The sequence below is a fragment of the Ictidomys tridecemlineatus genome, chromosome 1 (genome assembly GCF_052094955.1).
Source record: "Ictidomys tridecemlineatus isolate mIctTri1 chromosome 1, mIctTri1.hap1, whole genome shotgun sequence".
NCBI classification, from domain to species: Eukaryota; Metazoa; Chordata; class Mammalia; order Rodentia; family Sciuridae; genus Ictidomys; species Ictidomys tridecemlineatus.
This window is the reverse complement of record NC_135477.1, coordinates 10,508,360-10,534,825: the sequence shown is the minus strand read 5'-3', so window position 1 is coordinate 10,534,825 and position 26,466 is coordinate 10,508,360. Positions and strand designations below refer to the sequence as shown.

Genomic DNA, 26,466 nt, shown 5'->3' with positions numbered 1-26,466 from the left:
GGCGGTACCGCGGAGGGAAGGGCCGAGGGAAGAGAGCGGGAGCTGGAGCCACAGACAAGGGAGGAGGAAAAGCCCAGGGGGAGGTGCTGGGAGCCGGAAAAGCAAAGCGAGCCCGCAGTGAGAACGGAAAAGAGAAACGCAGCTGGAAGAGGCAAGGAAGGGGCGGAGCCGGAGAGTCGAGGCGGAGCCAAGGGCGGGGCCTGAGGAGACGTCGGGGGAGGAGCCAGGATAGGGGTGGGGCCGGCGGGTCGGGGGAGGCTCCCGGGGAGGGCGGAGCCGGGGGTGGGGAGGTGCGGGGGAGGAGCCCGGGAAGGGGAGGTGCGGGGGGAGCGACCTCCTCGGCTGCCGCCGCCGCCGCCGCCGCCGCCGCCGCCGCCGCTCGTTTTCCTCGGGCGGTTTGGGCACCGGGGGCTCTCCTCGGGCCAGCTACTCGGCTCTGCGGGTCCTCGACCACTCCCTGAGGCGCGGGCTCAGGCGGTCGCGCAGACGAGGACGCCCTGGGCGCCCCCCGCGGGCCGCCGCCTCCCTCGGCGCGCGGGGCCGGCATGGAGCTCTTCCAAGCCAAGGACCACTACATCCTGCAGCAGGGCGAGCGCGCGCTATGGTGCAGCCGCCGCGACGGCGGCCTCCAGCTCCGACCGGGTGAGGCGCGCGGTGCCGGCTGGGACGCCCTGGGCCCGGGCGGGAGCGGAGGGGGCGCGGCCCGGCCCCGCGGAGAGCCGCCGCCCGCGGGCGGGCGAGCTGTCAGTTTCCTGGCGCCCGCGGCCCTGCCCTCTGCGGAGGAGAAAGGGCCTGCGACCCTCGCCGCCTGCGCGTCCGGCGCGCCGTCGGGTCCCGGGCCGGGGCCTGAGCTCGGGCCGGGGTCCTGCCCGGCGGATAGCTCTGGCAGGCGCTCGGAGGCCCTCGGGCCTCCCCCTGGAGGACTTCTCCCAGCCCTTCGCGAGGTTCTGGGTTCCAGTTCCACCAAGTCCGTGGAACCTTCTGTTGCCGTCCATGTGTTCCTAGTGTCTTATTATTGATAAGTGCGGCTTGGTGATGGTTACCTCATGGGCTCTCGATGTGAGGCACCTGTCTTCAATTGTAGTATTACAGTTTGTATTGAAGAGTTTGGATGTTTAAGAAGTACTGTGGGCCCATGTGTTGGGTGTCCCTTAGAGGAGTCTGGGGCTGCAGCCTTCAGTTTGCTGTAGGGAAGTTTGCGGATGGTAACTGCTGCGCCTGTCCTCAGAGAGCTGACAGTCGGTTCCCTCTGTGAGGGCACAGGCGGCCCCTCCCGCTTGCCAGTCCTTTCTTTTAACCATTCAAGATCTTTTCACGTTAGGAAAACTGGGAGAATTGAGTTTTCAAAAGAAAGAGCCCACGCATTGGACATTTCCTTGTAATTCTTGCATGCATGCGTCTAGTATGAATTGAAAAATATAAAAGGTTCAAATGAACTTTTCAGATCAGCTTGTCACCATTTATAAGATAGTTTCCAAAGACAGACCCTTTAGCCTTATTCCTAATCCCCACAACCTCCTTTTCGCGCAGGTGGTGGCATCCTCTTTTTCAGGTGAGAAGCAATGTGCCCAAGAGTTTGTAGAATTGGGATACTTGATAACAGGGCAGTTTCCATTCTGTCAGAACACTTCTTGGCAGGCCCTGCTGCTTTCTTATGATGTCCTATTAGTTGCTTTGCTACAGCAACGAACTTTTCTTTTTTCTACACTCTGCCTATATTTTTCTTGCTATTACATTTTATTTCCTCTTCAGAAAGGAGGAGAAACTACTGCATCTACATAAGGTTCCTGATGATCTTGGGACAGACATTGTAGATAAAATAATTTTGCCCAGTCTTCTGTCATTTTTCTCTTTTTTCCTGATTTGATCATTAACCTGGCTACCCTCCCCCTCCAAATTTGGGTAAAATTCCAGGTTTTCAAAAAAAGCAAACTTCTTGGAGTCACCTTGGACCCTTAGAGCTGGTTGGAAGTTGAGATCATCATGAAGTCATTGGACAGGACCGGCTTCTCTGCATCTTAGTTTTCTCAACTATAACCTGGTCCTAAATTTTGGATTAAGTCATGTGGTTTGGGTTGCTCTTTATCCAGAGTCCATATTGAAAGGCAAACTTAAGCCTTTTTTTAAACAAATGAAATGGCTAGAGCCTTTGCAGTTATCTAACTTCTTGGAATGTACTGGACCACAGGATAAAATAGTCCAATAACCTATAAGAAGGAAGAGGCCTTTATGTTTCAGAAGTAACCACTGTTTTGATCTTTAGTTGTTCCCAGTGAATAAAGAATCCCCACACTTTAACAAATGGTTTATCTTGCTTTGTACTCAATATCCTTCCTAAATATGGCTATTTAAAGTGGCATTTTAATTTACTACTTGGTACATATGGGATTATTTGAAATTCTGTTTATTGGACTTGCCTCCCCTATCCTTTATGGCCAGTTTTGCTATTGTTTGTAGGGTCAGCATTTACAATCTTTGGTTGTTTCCTATTAGTTATTCAATTTAATAGATTACTGACCAAGCCCTTTTCTTTATCACACAGCAGTATGATAAGACCAAAAAAGCTTGTTGTGGACATTGTGATTTTTTTACATGTTGCATTTGAATAGCTGAGACAGGAGTTTTCTTTTTCCTAGAGACATCAGAATAATAAGAATTGATATTTAAGGTTAAAGTGATATTTAGGCTGGAATGTTTGTTACTCTTAGCCCCTTTTTCTGCCTAGCTGTTTGTGTAATGCAACTCCGAAGCCATCCCCACCTTGTGCTCACCTAAACCTTATGACTGGGGTAGAATTATTGGCCACCTTTATTGTCTTTCCAGGTACTTAGTGTACCTAGTGCACACTTCCATTATAGCCCTTCCTTATTATACCATGTAATAATAGTTTGACCCCCCCCCCAGTACTAGGGCTTGCACATGCTAGTCAAGTGCTCTATCACTGAGGTACCTCCCCAACCTTTACTTTATTTTGAGAGTCTTGATAAGTTGCCCAGACTGGCCTTGAACTTGTGATCCTCCTGCCTTAGCTTCCCAGGTAATTGTCATAGGCATACGCCATCTCACCTAGTGATAGTTTGTCTCCAGTGGACAGTGTATTCTTCAAGGCAAGGACTATACTTTACTCATCTTGGTATCTTTAGGCTTTAGAATGTTTAGAACACAGAAGACATTTTTTTGTTGAGTTGAGCTGAATAAAACTTAGGTCCAAGTTTTCTGAGTTAAATCATTGCCTTAAAAAGAAGATACTGTGTTTTGCTTATTACTAATTTTAGGCTGTTTTGAGTATCTTTTTAATTGGGCTGGAAAATCTCTGTCCAGCTGGATGAGGAAATATGAAGAAAGGAGTACTTCTGTTGTTTTTTTTTTTTCCTTGACTGATGTAACATTGTTTGTTTATTTATTTATTTTTTGGGTGGTGCTCCTATTTTTCTTTTTAATGCTGTTAAAGGTCTTTCAATTTTTTCCTAGCTAAATAACTGAGTATTATTTTTCTGATGTTTCAAATAATTCTAAGGCTAAGGAGTAGTCTACATTTAGGCATAGTACTGCTTTTTGATAGATGCTTATGTCTATTGCAGGGTAATAACCACCAGAGAAAAATATTGAGGTTTTAATTTCTCCCAGGAAAATGACAAAACCCTATGTACATATTCAGTGGTTTCCTGAGAGTAGAGTTTAATGTCTGAGAATAAGAATTGTAGTTTAAAGAATTAAAAAATGAATATAACACAATCCACTTTTGGGGAATAGTGATATAATCTTATCTCTTTAGTCTTAAAATTGCTTCCACTAGCCCTTGTGGCTTTGTCTGATATGGCAGTGTTATATAATTTATTGCTCTGTGTTGCCTTATTCTATTCTGAGACTGAGTGACCATGAAAAGATCTCAAAGCATCTGTCATACACACAACATTCATGAGCTTGTGAACTATATATAGAAATGTGATACTCTAAATGATGAAAACCAGTAGACATTCATTCTTTTTGGGGAGGCAGGGGGTTACTAGCTATCAGAATTCACAAAAATAAAAATGTTTTCCTTCTCAAGTTTTGATAATGAAAGTTTTTTTTCTATGTTATATGAAGTTAACTTTGAATAAGAATTTGTAGTTATAGGCCAGACATGATAGCACACACCTTTAATCTCACTCAGGATGCTGAGGCAGGAGGATCAGGAGTTTCAGGCCAACCTGGGCAACTTAGTGAGACCCTGTCTCAAAATTTAAAAAGAAGGACTGGATGTGTAGCTCAGTGGCAGATCACTTGCCTAGCATGTATGAGGTTCTGGATTCCATTGCAAAGGGGGAAAAAAAAAAAAGAAATTAAAGAGTAGAAATCCAGCTGGGATTGTGGCTCAGCCGTAGAGTGCTCGCCTAGCACGGGTGGGACCCGAGTTCGATCCTCAGCACCACATAAAAATAAAAAGGCATTATGTTGTGACAATCTACACCTAAAAAAAAAAAAAAAGTAGAAATCCATATTTATCTCCTGTATTCAGTTTATTTAGAATTTTGTGTCATTGGTTTTATTTTTTAAAAAGTTTTGAATCTTTACCTTTTTAAAACATTGTGTTTGCTAAAAATTGAAAGATTACCATGGCAAAATGTAATAGTACATTTTAATTGAGAAATTAATTATTAAGTACATTTAAATTTTATAAATCATTTTTGTTATTGTTGAATAACCAGTGTCTTTGGTCTTCAGTTCCTTAGAAGACTTAGCAATTTTATATTCCTTACTACTTTTTACTCCATATTTTAAGACTAGCAGTTGAGTTGAATAAGTCTGCTTTTTTTAATGCATGTACTTATTTTATACACACACACACACACACACATACACACATACACACGGGGGCTATTTTATTCTATATATAGGCTACTATAATGATTATGATAACTAAAGATACATTTCAGCTATTTCCATTAAAACATAAATCCTACAGTCTTGTAATTCAGAAGGTAGAAAAGTTTATAAACCATTTTTGTCAATAATGAGGAAACTCTGGCTTTGAAGCCACATGCTGAGTTAGAAGCCGTGTGTGTGTGTGTGTGTGTGTGTGTGTGTGTGTGTGTGTGTGTGTTAGGATTGATCTAGCCCTTTTTTATTTTGAGACAGTGGCTAATTAAGTTGCCCAGGCTGGCCTGGAACTTGTAATCCTCCTGCCTCAGCCTCCTGAGTAGCTGGGATTATAGGCATGCATGACCATATCCAGCTGTGCATTTTTTAATTTGAAGACAGAAAAAACTTATCTTTGCAAAATTGTCTCCCCTTTCCCTATGTTTGAGGGTTGACTAAGGGTCTTTCTAGGGTAACTGGTTATTTTTGGAATCAGGTTTTACAGACCAATGAATGTATTTGTAATTTATATTGTCATCCCAGCTAATCTGGATTATTAGCTAATAAAACAGCTTTTATTCGTGGAGTATTTTTCTGAGTCCTTTATATGTATTATTTTAACCCTACAATAAAACTCAGGAAAAAGGTTTCGTTGTTAGTTTCATTTATAGATGAAGAAACTGAGGGACAGAGAAATAATTTGTTTAGTTTCTCAGAATTAAGAGGGAGGACCAGGCTTCTAACTCACCAAATGGCTTCAAAGCCAGTTTCCTCATTATTGACAAAAATGGTTTATAAACTTTTCTACTTTCTGAATTACAAGATTGTAGGATTTATGTTTTAATGGATAATAGCTGAAATGTATCTTTAATTATCATAATCATTATAGTAGCCTATATATAGAATAAAATAGCCCCTAAATGTTAAAGCCAGCACATTGAAGAGTGAGCCATATAGGATGAAAAGGCTGATAATGATGTTTCTCTGATCTTATGCCTACTCTGCCTCCTTTCTTGCAAAATTAGTTTATATAGTTACAAGGAGTGTTGTTATGTAATAGCTCGGCTAGTAGTTTTTCCTGCTCAGGTCAATTTATCAGGTTTCTCTTCTTAAGTTTTTAGAACATCTGCAGTTTGGAAGGACAGAGATATAGGATAGATCTTTGAGCAGAAACATTGATACGTAGTGGATGCAAACTGTTTTCCTCCAGTGATAAGCAACCTGAAGCCTTTCTCAGTCTAGCTTTGCAAGAGTCCAAGATCTAATTTCAGGCACAACCTTTTAGAGCATACAAAGCAGAGGTAGGATGAAGGAGAAAAAAATGGTTAAGGCAAGCACCTACCTTCAAGATGGAAGAAACCTTTATAGAATCCCTGGTTCCTAGATACTTGTATTCTGGTCAGGCCCTGCCAAAAACTGGCTTTAGTGGATAGTACCATCAAAACTTTTTAAGGTAGAACCTATAGGTTCCAGAAACCAAGATGCCTTGGCAGTGGGGTCTTTGGGGGAATCTGGCTACATTGGTGCTGCTCCATGATGCCCAGCAGCATTGTTCCACCTATGCACCCTACAACAGCCCTAATATGGAGAGAGAAAAGGATACTCATCAGTGGGTCTGCAGTACCTGGTTCTCAGCAGATCTTCTGAAAAAGTTGTATTGAATGGAGAAATAATTCTAGTTCCTGATCTACCCTGTATGGTGTGAGCGTAAAGGGCATATTGGGAGCATTACATGGTGACTATAAGAACAAAAGACTAGAACACTGCCTCTTGTGCCACTTTAAAAGAAAAAACCTGCCAATTTCTCATTGTCATTTTATTCAGTTACAGGAGAAATCTACTTCTTTTTTTTTTTTAACCATACGATTTATTTTTATTTTATTTTTTTAGCCATACATGACAGCAGAATGTATTTTGACATATGATACATACATGGACTGTACATACATCAATCATAATGTCTATTCTACTGCCCTTCCTATCCGAGAAATCTACTTCTTAAGCCTTTAAAATTCAATAATTTTTTTCTTTTTGAATGAAAATAAATGGGATTCATAGACATCTTTATTCTACCCCCCCACTCCAACACTGACCCTCATGCCAAAAACGATATTTTGGTATTTGTGATTTATGAAGGAATTTGTATATAGGTGCTAGACTATTGGAAAAATCAAACCAGTTCAGCTGTGCTATTGATTCAGTGCATTTTCAGAATCATAGTCTAACCTCATTTTGGCATGGTTTTTATGGGGATTTAAATGTGTTAGATCTTTACAAGCTGTGTTACTGTCTCTGTGTGTCTTTTTGCAAAATGTAATATTTCTGTTCACATGTTTTAAAGCATAACCTTTTAAAATATAGACTGACTTGTAAATACAATTCTGAGAGGTAACAGCAATATCACAGAGGCTCTAACAAATAATTACTTGTTAGCTGATCTCAGTCATAATCATTGTGTGTCAACTGGCCATAAATGAGCTGAAAAGAACATTTGAATCAGGATGTTTAACAAGATAGGGGAAATTTTAAAATTATCAATGGTTCTGGCTAATACATTAATAATATATAAATAGTATTTTTAAAGTGAGGATAAACACTGAACATTCAGTATTAGAGTACTCAACCAATACCAGTAGTGTCTCAAATTAGAAACTACTTGTTCTGTTCGGATGACTTGTTTTGTGGGTGCTGGAAGACCCCTATGGGAACTGTTTCCATTCACAAAAAATTTTCCACTCAGTATTTCTTTCTGCCTTTCTTTCTTCCTTCTGGGAATTGAAATCAGAGGCCCTCTACCACTGAGCCATACCCCCAGCCCTTTTAATTTAGAGACAGAGTCTCACTATGTTGCCAAGGCTGGCCTCAAACTTTAGTTTTTCTGCCTTAACCCCCAAGTCACTGGGAATACAGACATGTGCTACCATGCCTGGCTTGTTCATGCTTTCTTTGGTATTGGTAAGACTGGTTGAGTGAAATACAGGTAGATTTTGGGTCAATGTTCCTTGTGTTTTTTTCTTTCAAGTTATGTCATTTTAATTTCAACTTCTTTCAGATTTATCCTTACATCTCTTTAAGTTGATAGTGGGATATTTTAAAGGACTCTAATTTTCTTTATGACTTGTACGTTTTTTTAGCTGGGCATGTATACATCTGCATTCCCAGTGACTCATGAGGCTGAGGCAGCAGGATTGCAAGTTTGAGGCCAGCCTCAGAAGTTTAGTGGGAACCTGTCTCAAAATTAAAATAAATGAATAAATAAATAAATAAACAAACAAATAAAGAGGGCTGCGGAATATGTCTGAGCAACACAGAATGCCCCGGGTTCAATCCCCAGTACCACCTAAAACAAAAACACAAACAAACAAAGCAACTTACTTTTTTGCTCTTTAAAACAGCTTTTCATTTTCTTTTTCTTTTTTTTTTTTAAAGATAGACTGAGAGAGAGGAGAGAGAATTTTTAATATTTATTTTTTAGTTCTCTTTCATTTTCTTTTGAGTTACACTGAAACTTCAAACTTCACAATTTCTGCCATATATTAATATATATAGTTTGAGACAGTTATAACACCTGACTGAAATATTAGGAAATTTTAAACATTCTACAGTACTTTTTTAGTACTTTGTGGGTATAATATTACTGATGTTTTACAGTATCATTAAATGTTGTTTTCATGTCAGATTCTTCTTCCTATTTCCAGCTTAATATATCTCTTCTCTCATAGGGACAGCTGTGGAGGGCAGACCAAAAGGTGTAGCAGAGTAATGGCTTGCTAGGTTCTTTCCAGGATTCATTTCTAGCTGTGGTGGCATTTATTTTCCTTTGCACCTTTGAAATATTCCCTTTTCTTTTTCACTCACCCCCACCCTCCATATTGAGTATTGACTCCAGGGGTACTCTTCCATTGAGCTACAGCCTCAGCTCCTTTTTTTTTTTTTTTAAATTTTGAGTCAGGGTGTTGCTAAGTTGCCCAGGCTAGCCTTGAACTTGTGATCCTCCTGCCTCAGCTTCCCAAGTAGCTGGGATTTCAGGCATGTTTCACCACCCCCTGCCATAAGTCTGAAATTCTGTGAAGTCATTTATTCTTTCATCAAACATTGATTGTAGTAGGCATGTGCTGAAGTGAGAAGATGGATAAGACTGCCATCACCCTAGCAGAGGGTGCAGTCCATTGGAGGAGACACACAGGATTATAGAGAGACACAGCCTTAACAGAGTTCTGTGGGAGATTTGGATTGTTCTGTTTTTGGTTTTTGGTTCTGGGGATTGAACCCAGAGGCCTTTTACCGCTGAGCTACATCCCCAGTCCTTTTTATTTTGAGATAGTCTCGCTAAGTTTCTGAGATCTTGCTCAACTGCTGAAGCTGATCAGGAACTTGGGATCCTCCTGCTTCAGGTTCTTGAGTCCTTCCTTTTGTTTTACCAGAAATATCACTTTTTTTTTTTTATTAAAGATGAGAATGAATAGTGCAGTACTTCACTGCACTGGGTAAAATGTAAGATATAGTACAGTTTTTCCCCTTCTTCTCCACTCCTCCAGGACTTTGTGCTCTGGTCCTTGTTGATCTGGAAGCAGTTCATTTGAGGTCAAGTAAAGTGGCAAATCTAGACTTGACCTGACCATGGGTTTGAAGGCAGAACTTTTTGTTGGTGAGGACCTGTGGTGGCAGAATGACTGTACAAGTAATTGTATGCAGGAGAGTAAATGAGTTTTGAACAAAATTTTTAGGATAAGCTATACAATTATTTAAACACCAGCTGGGAGAAAGGTTACACCTACTTCATGATGGAAATGCTAATTTTATGCATTTCTGTTAATAACTTTTTAAAGTGAGAGGGAAAATACCAATACTTAGCTTATCTGTGCTTTTGATTTAGCTCTCAGAATTATGTTTCTGAAAGTGATATTGAAGTAAGTTTTTGGGAGAGCAGAAGGTGAGGTGTAGGTGTATCCTAATATATTGCTATGTTTCTTGAGTGATGTCTTTATGTTGCATTTTTTCCTTTTTTCATTTATACTAGGGGTTGAACCCAGGGACACTCTACTACTGAGCTATACCCTCAGTCCTTTTTATTTTGATTTTGAGATAGGGTCTCACTAAATTGCTGAGGATGGTCTTGAACTTGTGATCCTCTTGCTTCAGCCTCCTGAGCTGCTGGAATTACAGGCAGGCATGTGCCACTGTGCCTGTCTAGGTGATGTATTATGAATTTATTATCAAGGGTTCCTAAAGTAATGAATTTGGAAAGTTGTAATTTAAGCCATACTTCCATTTTTTATTCTTTGAAATGTATATATCTTCTATTCTGGTATTGTGACTATACTGTAAAGTCCATACCTTTCATAATTTTATACATTTCCTTCAGTCCATACCCATAAAATTCTAGTTACATTGTCTGACCTTTCATAAAATTCTTTTCTTAGTTATCTTCTGTTTTTTTTTTTTTTTTGAGTTACAGTGGCTGTTTTCTTGAGATTTGACAATTAGGACTTGATACATCATGTAGAAAGTTATAATAGTTTTGTGTTTGGATATTGTAGAGTTTAAAAAGCAATTTCTAATTTGCTTCAGGATGATCAAAACTTTTGTGGCTCCTCTGCTACACTGTAATTAGGTCCCTATTTTAATATGTAAGTGTAGAAATTACTGAGGAATTCTTTTCCTAGGTGGTATCTCTCTGTCTCTCTGTCTCTCTCTCTTTTTTTTTTTTTTTTTTTGGTACCTGGGATTGAACCCAGTGTTACTTAACCACTGAGCCATATCCCCAGTCCTTTTTATTTATTTTTTATTTTGAGACAGGGTTTTTGCTAAGTTGCTGAGACTGGCTTTGAACTTGTGATCCTCCTGCCTCAAGACTCTGAGTCACTGGGATTATAGGCATGCACCACCATGCCTGGCTCCCTCATCTTTTAAGTATTCTTAGAGTTGTTTTTTGAAGTGTATTTCCTTCTGGTAGCTTAGAACAGTTTTTCTGCCAACTTGTATTATGAGATCTTTATGAAGTTTATGATACTTCAACTTTAAACTCTTTCATATAATAAATGCTTCAGTCATCTTTGAATCAGATGGATGGGATAAAACCACTAATGCAGTAGTTTCTCCCAGTGACCTATAATCATTTAAGTCAGTAGTTCTCAATCTGGCTATAAATTAGAGTACATAGGGGAGATGGAAAAAAAAAAGTACTTGTGTCAGGGCCTTACCCTAACCAGTCTTTGAGACATGAAGCCTAGGGCATCAGTATTTTAAAGCTCCTAGATGATAATAAACAGCCCAGATTGACTACCATTGAAGTAGATTTCACACTGGGAAATCACCAGCTGCTGGAACTTCTAAATTGAATTAGTTCTTTAGCTTGCTGCATGCTGGAGAGATAATTACCATTAGAAAGTTCAAGGAAATATGTTTTAAACTTTGATTTTTTTAAGATATCACCTGAATAAAACTATTTCTTAACCTGTTTTCCAGATTAATTAAATTCTGAGAATTACAGCATGGATGAACTAACAATTGGAATTTTCAATATCTCATTCTTTTTTTTTGAGAGAAGATTTTTAATATTTATTTTTCAGTTTTTGGTGGCACAACATCTTTTATTTTTATGTGGTGCTGAGGATCGAACCCACCGCTCCGCGCATGCCAGGCAAGCACATTACTGCTTGAGCCACATCCCCAGCCCTCAATTTCTCATTCTTAAACTCTTCTTCTCATTTGTTTGACTTTGATATTGGCATTTATCTTTTCAGAGCAATATCTTTTATCTTTAGCAGGAAATAAAAGTTGAGTCTGATTACTTATGCATACGCTGGCACTGTTTTTTTTTTTTTTTTTTAAAGACACAGGTGAAACTGTCTATAAATTTTGGCTGTGTAAAACCCAAGCTTGTTCTTGGTTTGAGGGAGTGCCTTCACTCTGGGATCTTGGAATGAATGACTCATGCTCTCTGAAGGCACACAGTAGTACTTAATCACTTGTTTTTTATATACCAGAAAGAGGAGGGCATATGAAAATAGAAGTTCTGTGCTGCCAAATAGATCTGAAGAGTGGAAATGTTGATCTCATGAGTCAAACAATTAGGCTCATTACAAGTACTTAGGACTTTGAGTGTATGTTGCTTTACTATTTCACTAATTACAATTTGGCATTATTTCTAAAATGCTGTACTTTTGTAATTGTAAGCAACTCTACTCCTAACTTGATAAACTTAAATTTTAAAACTTACTTTCGAATTTAAAATATTTCCATTTTGAATTTATATGCTATATTAGCATATATCTGCTGAGGGAAAGGTTAGAAAATAGTACCTTTTTTGGAGTAGTTCAGTTACGTGTTTGTTGTTTGTGGAAGGAAGCACACTGGTCACTTCATTCCAAAGCCTTCTTTCCCCTGAGTAGACATTAATATCATGGACAGTGTGTCAGCTACTAAGTTTAGTTTCTGCATATGCCTGGACTAATATCTACATGTGTCCTCTATTCAGATTCTTCTAATGCCAACTTGTTTTATTTCCTTAGTGAAGAGCAGCAGATTAAAATCATCTATATATTTATGCACACAGACATATTTTGAAGTGTCTGTTATGTGCCAGTCAGTATACCAGAAAGGAAAGTCATGGGTGTTCAGACAATGCACCAAACCTCCCTTCTTGGATTAGTTACAGTGCCCTGTTCAGATCTACCTTTCTTGTGTCTCTTGTGTCATTGATATGAGAAGTTATGTGCACCTACTAGAGATACAAGGTAATTTAAAGTTACCCAGAATTTTTAGTTGTTTTTTATTGTGAGAAATCACATGCTTATCATTTGTTGTACTTACCAAAAGGCAAATGTTTGTAGGGCTGGGGATATAGTTCAATGTTAGAGCACTTGCCTAGCATGTTCAAAGTCCTCGGTTTGATCCCACCACTGCCCAAAACAAAACCCCCCAAAAGCCAAAATGAAACTTAAGATGTTAGTCTTACTACAAATTGATGAAGATAAACAATTGGTAGGAGTAATCTATTTTTACTCTTTGCTTTTTTTTTAACCTTTATTTATTTATTTTTATGTGATGTTGAGGCTCGAACCCAGGGCTTTGCATATGCTAGGCAAGCGCTTTACTGCTGAGCCACAACCCCAGTCTTCTTTGCTTATTTTTATTCATTTATTTAGTTTACTAACTGTTGAATGAGTGTACAGTGGTAAACAAAATAGCCATGTAATTAAATAAACGATAAGAGGAGTTGAGACTCAGTAGTCTCTTACTTGGTTAGTTGAAACTGTTTACATTGTAAGGTGTGTGTGTGTGTGTGTGTGTGTGTGTGTGTGTGTGTGTGTATGTATGTGAGAAATATTGGGGATTGAACCCAAGGATGCCCTGCCATGAATTACACCCTTAAGCTTTTTATTTATTTAATTTTTTTAAAGAGAGAGAGAGAATTTTATTTTTAATATTTATTTTTTAGTTCTCGGCGGACACAACATCTTTGTTGGTATGTGGTGCTTAGGATCGAACCCGGGCCGCACGCACGCCAGGCGAGTGCGGTACCAGTTGAGCCACATCCCCAGCCCTTAAGCTTTTTATTTTGAGATAGGGTCTCACCAAGTTGGCCAAGGCTGGCCTTTTTTTTTTTTTTTTTGGTAGGTTTAAATTGTTTATTGGTGATCTCTGGATTTGTTGTTGTTGTTGTTGTTTTTTAAGCATCAGAAATTTATTGGTTGCTCAAAACATTACATTGATCTAGATATATCATATATTTGTTTCAAATGGGGTATGAATTCTTATTATTCCCCTGTGTACAGATTGCAGAATCCATGTTGATTATACAGCCACATTTATACATACTCAAGGCTGGCCTTGAACTTGTAATCTTCCTGCTCAGCTTCCCAGGTTGCTAGGATTACAGGCATGAGCCACCACACTTGGCTAATTTCTAACTTTTATTTTTTCTATTTATTATGCTTTTTCTTTCTCTGCCAGCTTTCCTTATCTTTCATTAGATCAAATTTTGTCAGGTATTTTTCTGTTGCTGATTAAAAGTTACACAATGTCTTCTTTTGTAGTTTCATCAAACTTAGGACCCACTATGTATTTTTCACATATGCAACTGATCATATGTAAATATCCATATCTTTCCCAAGAAAGTTTTCCTCCTTTTAGACTCTGCCTCTTCTAGATTTTCCTTCTCATCCATCTAGAGCTTGGGAGAAGAGAGAAAGCTGGCGGTCATGCTTGATTTGCCATTTGGACCAGAATTGTATCCAAATTCTGGGACTGAGACTGTATGACCAGTTTTAAGCTACATCAGAACTGCAGCACAGTGTTTCATATTCTGAGGAAATAGAGTTCTGGTGTATATCTAGGCGTTATCTAGGCATATTTCCATGAAGTGTTTATCATTCTGAGAAAGCTTCCAAGAATTATGGTCCTACCATAAGGTTTAATAAATAAAAAGCATATTGAAGTTGTTTTTTTTTTTAATTTCATATCTTTTTTTAAAGCCATATGTAAAACCTTAAAAATTAAAACCTTGAGTTTTTAATAGCATACACATATCCCACCTTGATCTAAGAGTTATTAATATTTATTATGTGACAGACATTATACTATTTCATACAATTTATTTAATACTCCTGAAAACCCTATAAATTAAATGGACTTCCCATTTACAAAAGAGGAAACTGAAGTTGAGAGGGGTTCGGAGATTTCAGTGGAGCTAGGATTCTTGGCCCAGAACACCAAACACAGTCTGTGTCCATGTCAGATCTGAATATCTTGATTCTGTCTAGCTTTTCCATTCTAGAGTCAGCCCCAGGCCACGCTGCCCATTCTTATTTGTCATCTGATTTGCATGTGCTAGGCAAGTGCTCTACCGCTGAGCCACAAGCCCAGTCCTCTTTGCTTATTTTTATTCATTTATTTAGTTTATTCATTTATTAGTTTTATTCATTTATTTAGTAAACTCTGGATTCAAACCTGCCCTCTCATATCCATCCTGTTCACACTTGTCCTGGTATTCTATCTCAAGTGTAAATCTGACCTTTCTGGAGGAAACAACTCCTGTCCTTTTGAGTTGGTTACTTTAATTCTTCAGCCTCATTCTCATGGCTCTCTACAATATGACGCCTGGTTCAGCAGGAGTCGGGAGTACCAAAGTGTTGAGTTCCCCTTGCATTCATGAGTATTTTAGTGCCTGTTGTGTGTCAAGCAGTCTGTTGAAGGCCAACAACAACATCTCTTTTGATCCACAGGGTGAAGGTTATGTCCTTGAGCTAGCACAGTGGTATTAGGGGTGGAGAGAATATTCATCAGATATTGATGAGATACAATCAGTAGGACTTGGTGAGCAAGAAAGGCATTTTGAGATGGGTGTTGGTAGTCCATGCCAGTAATTCCAGATTTCAGAGGCTGAGGCAGAACGATTGCAAGTTTGAGGCCAGCCTCAAGAATTTAGTGAAACTCTCAGCAACATAGTGAGAATCTGTCTCAAAATACAAAGGGAATAAGAATGTAGCTCAATGGTTAATGCCCCTGGGTTCAATCTTCAGTACTAAAAAAAGTCATTTTGGGTGTCTCCTAGCTTCTGGCATAGGCAGCTAGAATGATGATGGTGAGCCGAAAGCCCCATCCATGCAAATATGAGAGTATAACACCAGAGAATATTTGGTGGGAAAACTGATGGTGTTAGAAATGTGTTAGGAAGAGTAATCCTGGACTGAGAGTGAGAAATTTTGTTCTGATGATAACAAACTCAGTAGTGATGGGTGGTCATTGTATCTCTACCAGCCTCAATGTCCCTTATCTGAAATAGACTGGATGAGTTTAACTTTTCCTACTTTAAATAGTAAACTTCCAGCCTGGTTACATACAAATTATCTGACTTCAGTTTGCTTTTTTCTGTGTCATACAATGATAACCCATCCATTTTGGAGGCTACTGTGTACCATGAACTGGTAACATAAAGCTGAACATAGAACAGGTCTCAGTGAGTTCCCCGTTCTTGATGAGTTTCTGTTCAGTCCAGTGAATAATTAGGAACACTAAAAACAAAAACAAAAAACCCAAACAACCACAAAAAAACAACAATGAAGATGCTGAGATGGAAATTTGTACTGGGTTCAGGGGAGCCAACAAGAGAGTCTGGTCAGCCCTACTGGGTGGGTGGAGAGGGGAATGTGACCCTTGTTCTGAGGCTGGAATGAAGAGCAGGCAGAAGTGGGTGAGGAGCATCATTCCATAAGATGCTAGAGTGGAGGAGAGTGGGAAGCTGTAGCTTAACAGGGTTTGACAAGCCTTGCCAATGAATTTGGACTTTATTCTCAAGGTTGTGGGAGGAGAATACCATTGGATTAGTGAAGAGAAAGCAAGGAACGAGAGACGGGGTAAGCGAGAAATGGAAGATGGAGACCAGGTAGAGATACACACAAGAGTTTATTTGTCAGCTCTGCCTGGTCTCTGTCTTTCATTTCTTGCTTACCCGTAGAGCTCCTTGCTTTCCCTTCAATTAGCAATGTTCATACTTATCCTTTTTTAATATCTAATATATTTATTTCACATATTAATAGACTAGTCTTGAGAGCAAAAACTTATTTGAAAAAATGGCATTGGAGTACAATTTCCATTTATTACATCCTTTTAAATAAAGCAGTTCACCAGGAAGATATGATAATCCTGAATCTCTGCATACTTGACAGCTAGTCTCAAAAGATATAAAGTAAAAATCAAGAAGGAAAAAATACAAAAAGTATGAATTTTTAAAAAATAAGACCTCTCAAAAATAATAGGTTAAGCAGTCAGAAAAATTAGCGAGTACATAGAAGAATTGAACAAAATAATTTACAAGGTTAATATAATGAACCCTCACTCAAAATTGTGTGTTCAGCTGTTTGAGGTCCAGAGTAGGAAATACTTTTTAATGTCATGATCTGGTGAATACATACATGTATGTGAACAAAAGTTTCATGAATGATATGACTTTTTATGTTATGCAGCTTTTCTGTTTTCTGTTGGTATTAAAGCTTATTTCAGTACACAAAATTGATTTCATGACCCTTTTCTTTCTTTTTCTTTCTTTCTTTTTTTTTTTTTGTAGCACTGGGGATTGAACCCCAGGACCTTATTCATGCTAGTCAAGAGCTCTACCACTGAGGTATACCCCCAGCCCTTTTTATTTTGAGACGGTCTCACTAAGGTGCCCACACTGGTCTTGAACTTGTTATCCTCCTCCCTCAATCTCCTGAGTAGCTGGTATTACAGGTGTGTGCCACCATGACTGACTTAATGACACATTAATGGATTAATACCCTTATTCTTAAAAACAGTTTAAAAATACATGTATATAAGCACACATTAAATATTTACAAACTGACTTTCCAACTTCCCTCTTACCAAGCCTCCAGGGTCCTGTCACCATTCTGTCCTTACCCTTGATAAAACAAAGATGACTTTCACTCCTAATTTTACTGAGTCAAGGCCATCTGATATGTTCATCTGCTTCTCTTCTCTATTTCTATATTTAGTCTATCTTCCAGACTTAGGAGAAAAAAAAGAACATCTTTCCTCTATTTCAAGGTTAGATTTTACACCTGTACTTTTAATTTCATCATCTCTGCCTGCTTTCTTTCTTTCTTTTTTTTTTTTTTGTAGTACCAGGGATTGAACCCAAGAATGCTTAACCACTGAGCAACATCCCCAGAACTTTTTTGTTTTGTTTTTTTGAGGCAGGGTCTTGCGAAATTTCTGAGGCTTAAAATTACATTAAGCAGACAATTATAACTCAAGGTAACATAAAAAAAATTAAAAAAAAAATTGCTGAGGCTGGCTTCCACCACAGCGGGGCCCCCTCAGTGGCTGGCTTACAGGCATGTGCCACCATGCCTCTGCTTTCTTTTCCTCCTTCAGTGTCTTCCCTCATTTTATATCTAGACATTTTTCCTTGACCATTCCATCATAAACTCAGTCTTAGTGGGTTTTAATGGTTTTTATTCTGGATCTCAGACATCATCAGTGATTTATTTTTAATCATTAGACTACTGCATGGTTGTTTACTTTTTAAAGTTAAAATCTTATGTTTTTGAATGGTTGATGTTTTTACATGGTTCAAAATGCCAAAGATGCAAAAAGGCCATTGAATTAGGAGATTCTCACCTTTATTTTCCTTCAGCTGCTGTAGACCCTGTCCTTTCTGCGCTGCTTCCTCTTGTTCTTCTTGCCTGTGTCTTCACCCACTCAGGAGATGCATGTTTCAAAGTCATCTTTAAGATATTTGCTCTCTTCCTGACCTTCCCATAGCTTCCTTTGAGGAGTTTTATCCTCTTCTGCATTCTTCACCCACTGACAACCCATTTCCCAAACTCATTTTTTGTGACCTTTCATGTCCTTGCAAGCCAAGATTTTGCAATAATAACCCAGCTATTTTTCCCTGCTTCCAGTCTTTACTTCTTTTCAAGTATCGTTTCATGAAACTTTGTTTCTGGTACATAGGTATGGATGTGTATGTGTTTACTAGGTCATGATATACAAAGTATTTCATATGATGGACCTCAAACAGTTGAAAACTCTGACTTTCAGGTGAGGATCATTATATCATCTGAGATATAATCCCTGGTTGTAATCTTGTTTTATTTATGTCACTATCTGCTTGCCAGAAAGTTCAGATTCATTACCATAATTGGCCTCAGTTTACAGTCTTATGAATTCAAGTCTCTACTGTGTCTGCTGATCTTCTATTATCTAGATCGTTCATTCCTTTATTTTTCTATCATCTTTGCCTGATACAGTGTTTGGTTCCTGGTAAGTGTTTGATATGTGTTCTCCTAATGATGGGACAAATTTCAGAAAAAATCCTATACTTTTCTCTGCATTATTATTCTTGCTGCTTTCCTTATTATGCCTGAAGATCTATTTCTGTGTAACTGTTCCCTACTACTTTGGCTCTAACTTTTTATTCCTCCTTCCTATTCCTAGAACTCTTATAACTGTTGAAGATCAGAGTGGCACCATTAGGAGATCTTGAGTTCTTTCCTTAGCACGAGTATCTGTGTTGACAGACATTGAGACGTGACCTGTCTGATACAGGGGTTCTGGCTCACTATTGGAGTTAAAGTTAAATATTTAAAAAATAACATATAAAAGCAGTAAGTGCTGGGATATAGCTTATTGGTGGAATGTTGAACTCACACATGAAACAGCATGTGTGAGGCCCTGAGTTCAATCCCCAGCACTTGCATACACACACTGCCATGCATACACATGAGAAAAATAGATACTTGATATCAATTAACAAATACTTCTTTAAGCCTAAAAATAATGAAAATGGTAGATTTCCATAAAAAATTAAAATGGATCATATTTGCAAACATGTCAAGGATTTGAAGTCTTTTTTTCCTTTACATAATTTTATTATCATTTTATTATCATAATTTTATTACATAGTAAGAAAACCAAACAAGGTGATTTTAGAGTTGCTTTATTCAGAGACTCCATGATATTTTCAAGGGGTTAGATTTGTTTTATTTCTCCCCTCTGACCTCAGCATATTGGCCACAAGATGATTTTAGTGACTCCATTATTCTCCTTTTCTTTGCCCATCTTACTAATTTTGCAAATTTTTATTAATCTTTTTGGATAAATGTCTTTTTTCATTTATAGCTCTTTGTTTTCCCTTTTAAGCTTAAAGAGACTGCCTACATTCTTTGGCTCATAGTTTCTTCCTCTGTCATTTATATCAGCAGCATATCATCTTCATATCTTTTTCTGACTCTCATGTTTGCTTCTGGCTTTTTATATCTTTTTCTCCTGAAGTCCTGAATATACAAAGAACTTTTGAGTCAAAAGAAATATAAAGAAAAATTATTAGAAGATATGGACAAGGGAATCATAGTAGAAGAAAAAAACATAAGCAATCTTATAGTTAAATGTTTAATCTTACCAGCAACAGAAGGAAAATGAACATAATTTTAAGTGGTGGATTCCACCAAATTAGCAAAATTTAAAAATTTTGACCAGAGTACTTTAAAACAAGCATTTTTATATGCTTTTTGAAGATACAACTTGGTATAACATTTGTAGAGAGCAATTAGGTAATATTTGAGAACTTTACATTTTTAAAAAATGTTTTGACCTACTAATTTCATTCCTAGTAATCTGTCCTAAAGCTGTTAATTAGGGAGGAAAAAACATATCTGCGTAAAATTAATTATTTAACATAGTGTTTCTGTAACAGGGGTAAAACTTGCAATTACTTAAATGCCCAAGAGTGAGGTAATACTTTCTTAAGAGTAAAGTTATGACACCATGAAATTCCAATTTGAAGACTATTTCAAAGAACTGAGAAAATACTGTATTTGTGAAATAATACTTATAACATTATAATACTGTGTTTATAGTATTGTGGGTTGGCATACAAACCATGTGATCCGAAATATAGCAAAATAAATTTCTCTGAGTGGTGTGGAGAGGAGTGGAATAATAATTTCTGTAATGTTACTTAAAATGTCTTGAAGTTTCTGAGTGTGGCACTGTAGCAGGTTGGTTTGGAACACAGCCCTGACTCAGGAAGACCTTGCTTTTGTAGAGTGCCCCCATCCTTTGTTTGACTTTACCCTGTTAGTTTTGAAAGTATATATTTCCTCATATGTGAAGTGGGACTCCTCATACCTAACTCATAAAATTTATGGATTGAACATGAAAATATATATGTAACAACTTTAAAAAATCAATTCTTTAACCAAAAAAAAAAAAAAGCAGTGAAGTTGCGGGGCTGTGGCTTGGGCTCAATGGTGGTGCACTTGCCTGGCATGTGTGAGGCACTGGGTTTGATTCTCAACACTGCATATAAATAGATAAAAATAGGGGTCTATCAACAACTAAAAAAAAAAAAATTAAAAAAAAACACTGAAGTCAACTTTTTTGCCTCTCATTGAATGTAACAATAAAGACATTCAAGATACAGTAGTCAAAGTTCAAACAAATTCGGAGACTAAATTAGCTTTTAAATGTATGGTTGTCTTGTGAATTACAGATCAAGTATTAGTTTTGCTAAAATAAAACTAAAATTTATTTGGTAAAATAAATAGTAATAAATGAAGTGCAATTTTAACTTTCTGCAAAGAGAAATATTGTTTTCTTGCTAATATTTTCCAGCTGTTGAGCTAACTAGCACAGATGTAACATTTCTCACTATGTACATAACAGCCTTTTGCAACATGGGTTCCCGTCATCCTTAGGCATCCTTTGTGTGTAATGAATTTGCTTCTCTCCTGTGCATGTAGAATGGTACCAGTTACATGATATTGCATTCTCATATGAGAGAAATGAGAACACAGTCACCTAAATCATTGAGATCTGTTTTCTGGTTCAGATGAAGAACCCTGATGGAGATACCCAGCACATGGGAGCACTCAATTAGTGTTTATGCTTTAGAAGTTGTATAAAAGAGCAGTGACTTTCTTTGCCTGGTGTAAGCACCTTTGGAGAAAGTTTTTAGCAGAGTAGAATTCAGTACGTAGACAGTGCTATGGTGGTTTTCCAGGCCTTATCTTTGGAACTGAGACTGGATCTGTGTTATAGGACTGAGCAGTTCCTTGTGTTTGCCCTCTTGTAGCAGCCTCTTTCCTCCACTGTAGGGCGCCAAGATACTGCATTCCATTTGGGTAGTATTTTTCAAGTCAATTCTCCCCTTGTAACTCTCCTAGTATCAGAAGCCTTATTCAGGCCTCAGATTTAATGCTTTGTACAAATTGCTTTATGATAATGAATTCAGTGCTGGATGTTTATAGCTGCTTTTTTGGGAACATCGATCCTTTTTAAATATACTGCTAAATATATTGTTTAAATATTTTTCTGGTGATATGTTCTCATGACTGCTTCTTATTTTATTTTAGCTACTGATCTACTTCTTGCCTGGAATCCCATTTGTTTGGGATTGGTAGAAGGTGTTATTGGGAAAATTCAACTTCATTCAGGTATGTTTCTATAATCTTCTTAAACTTGCAAATTGAATGTGGCATTCTGTGACATTTTCCTTTTTGAGGTTACATGAGTAGATTTTGAGTGTTCAACGTGGGTATTTCTATGTAAGTTTAATGAAATAAAAATTAAGCTTTAAAGAAAAGGAGGTAGAGAAATGGAGGCTTTCATTCTTTTGGTTTAAAAAAAAAAACTCATAGAATACCTACTAAGTCTCAGGGATTATGGTAGTTGGTGTGACATAATGAACAAACTGACCCTTCACTACCCTCATGGAGCTAAATTTAGGAAAGACATAAATCACTGAAATAAATATATAATAGAGAATTGTAATGGGTTCTGTGTGGGAAAGATATAGCAAGTACATTGACTTCAAGGGAGAAAATAGTAGGAATAAATCTGGAGAGGTAGGGAGGCAGCAGCCTGTGATTAGCTGCTTTGGGTCAGCTGCCTATTCCTGATACAGTCATCTCTAGCCGGGGGAGAGAATGGGTCTCTCAGTATGCAGTGTGGTCTTTTTAGGGAAACTTTAGGCCATTCACCAGTGCTTCACCTGGAAAGGCAGGAACCTGTTTCTTGGGTTCAGAGGGAATTTTGTTTGTGAGAAAATATAAGTGTTAATAGAGGATAGGAAAGGCAGCAGAGTACAACAGACACTAGTATGGCAGTATGTAAAAATGTGGATGTGTAACCGATGTGATTCTGCAATCTGTATACGGGGTAAAAATGGGAGTTCATAACCCACTTGAATCAAATGTATGAAATATGATATGTCAAGAGCTATGTAATGTTTTGAACAACTAATAAAAAAATAAAAAATAAATAAATAAAAGAGAAAATATAAGTGTTATATAGGTGGGTATATAAAAAAGGCTAAATGAAATATTTTAAGCAATATTTAACTTACTTAGCTTTGGTATCAACTTTAATATGTACTGTGAACTATAGGAGGCTTTGCCATTATTGCTGTGTAACAGAAGTACTACGTATCTCTGTAACGTACTTTATTTATTTATTTGGGTACCAGGGATTGAACTCGGGGGCATTTAACCATTGAGCCATATCCCCAGCCCTTTTTTTATATATATATTTTATTTAGAGACACTGAGTTGCTTAGTGCTTTGCTAAGTTGCTGAGGCTGGTTTTGAAATCATGATCCTCCTGCCTCAGCCTCCTTAATAGCTGGGATTATAGGTGTGCAACACTGAATCTGGCTTTTATTCTTTTAAAGTAAAATTATTATGTATTTGGAAGCTAGGTTTATTTTTGTTAATTAGAAAGCACATATTTCCATGGACAGTCTAATTTTTCTTTGCCAAATTCTTTGTGATTTAAGATTTGGTTTTATTATTAAATATTTTATAAATGCTGTAAAATACTGTTAAAATGGGCAAAGATGCGACTTACACAGTCAAGGGGGAGAAATAAAGAATGTCCGTGCACTTCTGCCCTTTCAATGATTTATTCACTCAAATCACTCAATACAATAGGTTCTTAATCAAGAAAATGACTATCCTTAATGCTAGGCACTGCAATAGACATAATCAATCCACAGCAAATAATTCTAGATTAATTCTAAACACTGCAAGCACTCTTAATCATGACAGGATCATGATGGACATTCCCTCTGCATGCTAAGTTCAAGTGCCAGATCTAACGTCTCAAGCCTTAGGCTCTAAGTCCAGCACATGCAGACTCACTCAGACCACGGTGATCAGGTAAGGAACCATGGCAGTTTTCTCCTGGGGTAGAGCTGACAGCCGGTTGAAGAGTGGGTGGTAGGGAGAAGTTGCATTTCTCACCAGGGTCAAGATGTGGCTGTAGAGTTTGAGAGCAGTAAGGAAGATGCAGAGGATCAGGCAAACAATGAGAAGAGTTGGGATGTCAGTCCAGGTCCTCATCAGGCTCTCCAGCAGGGGGACATCAGTGTCGGCTGACTGATTGTCTCTTCATTTGCTCCATCATTTATACTAAACCACCTTTTCAATCCCTATCAGCTGCCACAGGATTTCTTGGTGAAGTCATTTGCCCTGGGGTTAAGCATCTGGTCTAGGGGTCCCCACCCTGATTTTCTTGCCTTTTCTCCTTATCAGGGCAAGGGCAACATGACAGAGACTTCACTCTGAGCTTGTCAGGGAGGGGAGAAGTGACTTGTTTATGTCAGGACTATGCATGATGATCATATTGGAGGGCTCCGTAGGCGTGCCTGGTGAGACTGCAGGTTTCAAAGTGGAGTTTTAAAATGGAGTTGCTTAGGCTAAGGCCTAAGGTCATCTTTACAAATACACATGTATATATACCATACAAAGTAAGAAATGAAGCATGACTAGTGTCTTTGGAGCCTTCTCTGTGTCTTTCTTAGGTGTTTTCTTTTCTTGAAGAGAACCTACTATCTTTTGTGTGTGTGTGTGTGTGTGTGTGTGTGTGTGTGTGTGTGTCCTGGGGATTAAACTCAGAAGTGGGGATTCTATCATTAAGCTACATTCTGAATCTTTTATTTTTTGTTTTGGGACAAGAGCTCACTAAATTTCTGAGGCTGGTCTCAGACTTGTGATCCTCCTGCTTTAGCCTCCTGAGTAGCTAGAATTATAGGTGTACACTACCATTCTGGCAAGAGCCCACTATCTTGAATTTTGTTCTTACTCCTTTGATTTTCACTATTGCTTTTATTATATGTTAAGTCTTAAAAAAAATGTTGCTGGGGCTGGGGAGTGGCTCAAGCGGTAGCGCGCTCGCCTGGCATGCGTGCAGCCCAGGTTCTATCCTCAGCACCACATACAAACAAAGATGTTGTGTCCACCGAGAACTAAAAAATAAATATTAAAAATTCTCTCTCTCTCTCTCAAAAAAATATATGTTGCTAACTTTTGTATTTTGGAGATTTTATATAAAGGACATTAAGCTATTTATGTTCTTCACCTCTCACCTTACCCCCTGCCATTGTTGTACTGGGGACATTGTTAGGCAAGTGTTCTACCATTAAGTTGCTGAGGCTGGCCTGAATTTGTGGTCCTCTTGCCTCAGCCTACTGAGTAGCTAGGATTACAGGTATGTGCCTGGCTGTTCTTTTACTTTTATTGTTTATTTTTGAGATTTATTCATGTTCATGTATGAAATTGGAATTCCGTATTTTCCCTATTATATGAAGATATCATGATTTGTCCTTTTTCCTGTCATTGGGTAATTAAATTGTTTCTTCTTTTTTCTCCCTCTATTAGAAATAATACTGCTTTGAGCATTGTTGTATATTCTGTCTTTGGTAGGTTAAAAAAAATTCTTTCAACATAGAGGAGAAAAGCATTTAGTCATTCTGAAACCAGGCTAAGTATTTTAATAACACTCTCCTACCTGTCCACATTTACATACATATATTTTAATTCATTTACATGCTGACAGGATAATTTCACAGCTGGATGTTCTGAGCTAAAATTCATTTTCTATTATTTAAATGACAAGTATGAAACTTCTGAGTTATTTTTCTTTAATTTCAGTCACATCTTGGAGCAGTGAATAAATCACTGCAGTCAGTCAGGAGACCAGGATTCAAGCTCCATTTATTAGCTTTGTGATAGAGGGGAACTTACCCGTTTCATTTGTTGTTATATAATAAGCCATCCCAAAGCTATGGCTCAAAAAGAACAACAACGTACAATGTCTCATGATTCTGTGGTCTGATTAAGTGACTCTTCTATTATTCTTTTCTCTTCTGTTAATTGGGGTTCTTCATGCAGCAGCCATGGGTTTGCCCAGATTGCTTTGGTTTGCCTTCATGTGGCCTGTCTGTGGGTCTCATCACACAGGGCATCTCACTGGGTCCTTCTCCCTCTTCTAGAGAACCTGGACTTCTTTTCAAAGTTGTGACTGGGTACCAGGAAGACAGACCTCAAAGTGTAAGGGTCTCTACTTCTTAAGCTGTACAAGAGTAAAAGTAACTGTTTTATTTCTGTAGTGTATTGTGTGCCAAATGAGATAACATACCTGAAGGTTCTTAGTAAATTAAATACCACTATTTTATCAAGACTCTCTTTGTGATTCAAACTTATCAGGTTAAGCAAAAACAAATTTTTTATAAGGAATCCAAGGGACCAAAGTTGGAAGTGGATATTGTACAGGATCTGAGATTATTTTCTTGGAGTGGGTCTCTAACTACCACTTCTCCCTATACATCTCCTTCATTCTTTTCTTTTTTTTTTAAATATATTTTTTAAGTTGTTGACCTTTATTTTATTTATTTTTTACTTATGTGTATGTGGTGTTGAGAATTGAACCCAGTGCCTCACACTGAGCCCCAGCCCCATCGTTTTTTTCTTTTTTGGGCTTTTTCTGTTTTTGTGCATATAGGAAAAAAAAATCTTTCTTTAATGGAATGGCACCCTTGTGCCTCAAATCAACATCTGTAATCAGTGGAGACTGACCAGCAATCAAAAAGAATTGAATAGTGAGTTTGATTCAGACTCCTGGAAAAGAGACTTATTGGCCTAGCTTTTCCAAAGGCTTTTCCTGGTCACCTCAAGTGCTTCATAGGGACCCCCCCTGAGGGGGGAGTAGCAGTCAGAGCAGGAGGGTTTGGACTTGACAGACAACCCCAAAGAAGTCTCCTATCAGCAGAGTACAAATATAAATTAATGACTTCCAAATTTATGATGTAATGAATGTCCCAGCATCTGTGGTCAACCT

At 38.1% G+C, this 26,466-nt stretch overlaps 1 protein-coding gene across 6 annotated transcripts in view; it reads left to right on the top strand.

The window, feature by feature from the left end:
- Window positions 1-323: 323 nt before the first annotated feature.
- The window catches only part of Inpp5f (inositol polyphosphate-5-phosphatase F), an 83,293-nt gene continuing 57,150 nt past the window's right edge, over window positions 324-26,466 (top strand). For 2 of the 6 annotated variants that reach the window (XM_078039577.1, XM_078039623.1), the window contains exons 1-2: window positions 324-642; window positions 21,705-21,785. In XM_078039577.1, coding sequence (XP_077895703.1) covers window positions 546-642; window positions 21,705-21,785 — 178 coding nt within the window. In that variant the 5' untranslated portion in view covers window positions 324-545. The remainder of the gene's footprint in view (window positions 643-21,704; window positions 21,786-26,466) is intronic. The other 4 variants (XM_078039677.1, XM_078039450.1, XM_078039329.1 and 1 more) reach the window with 4 other exon arrangements.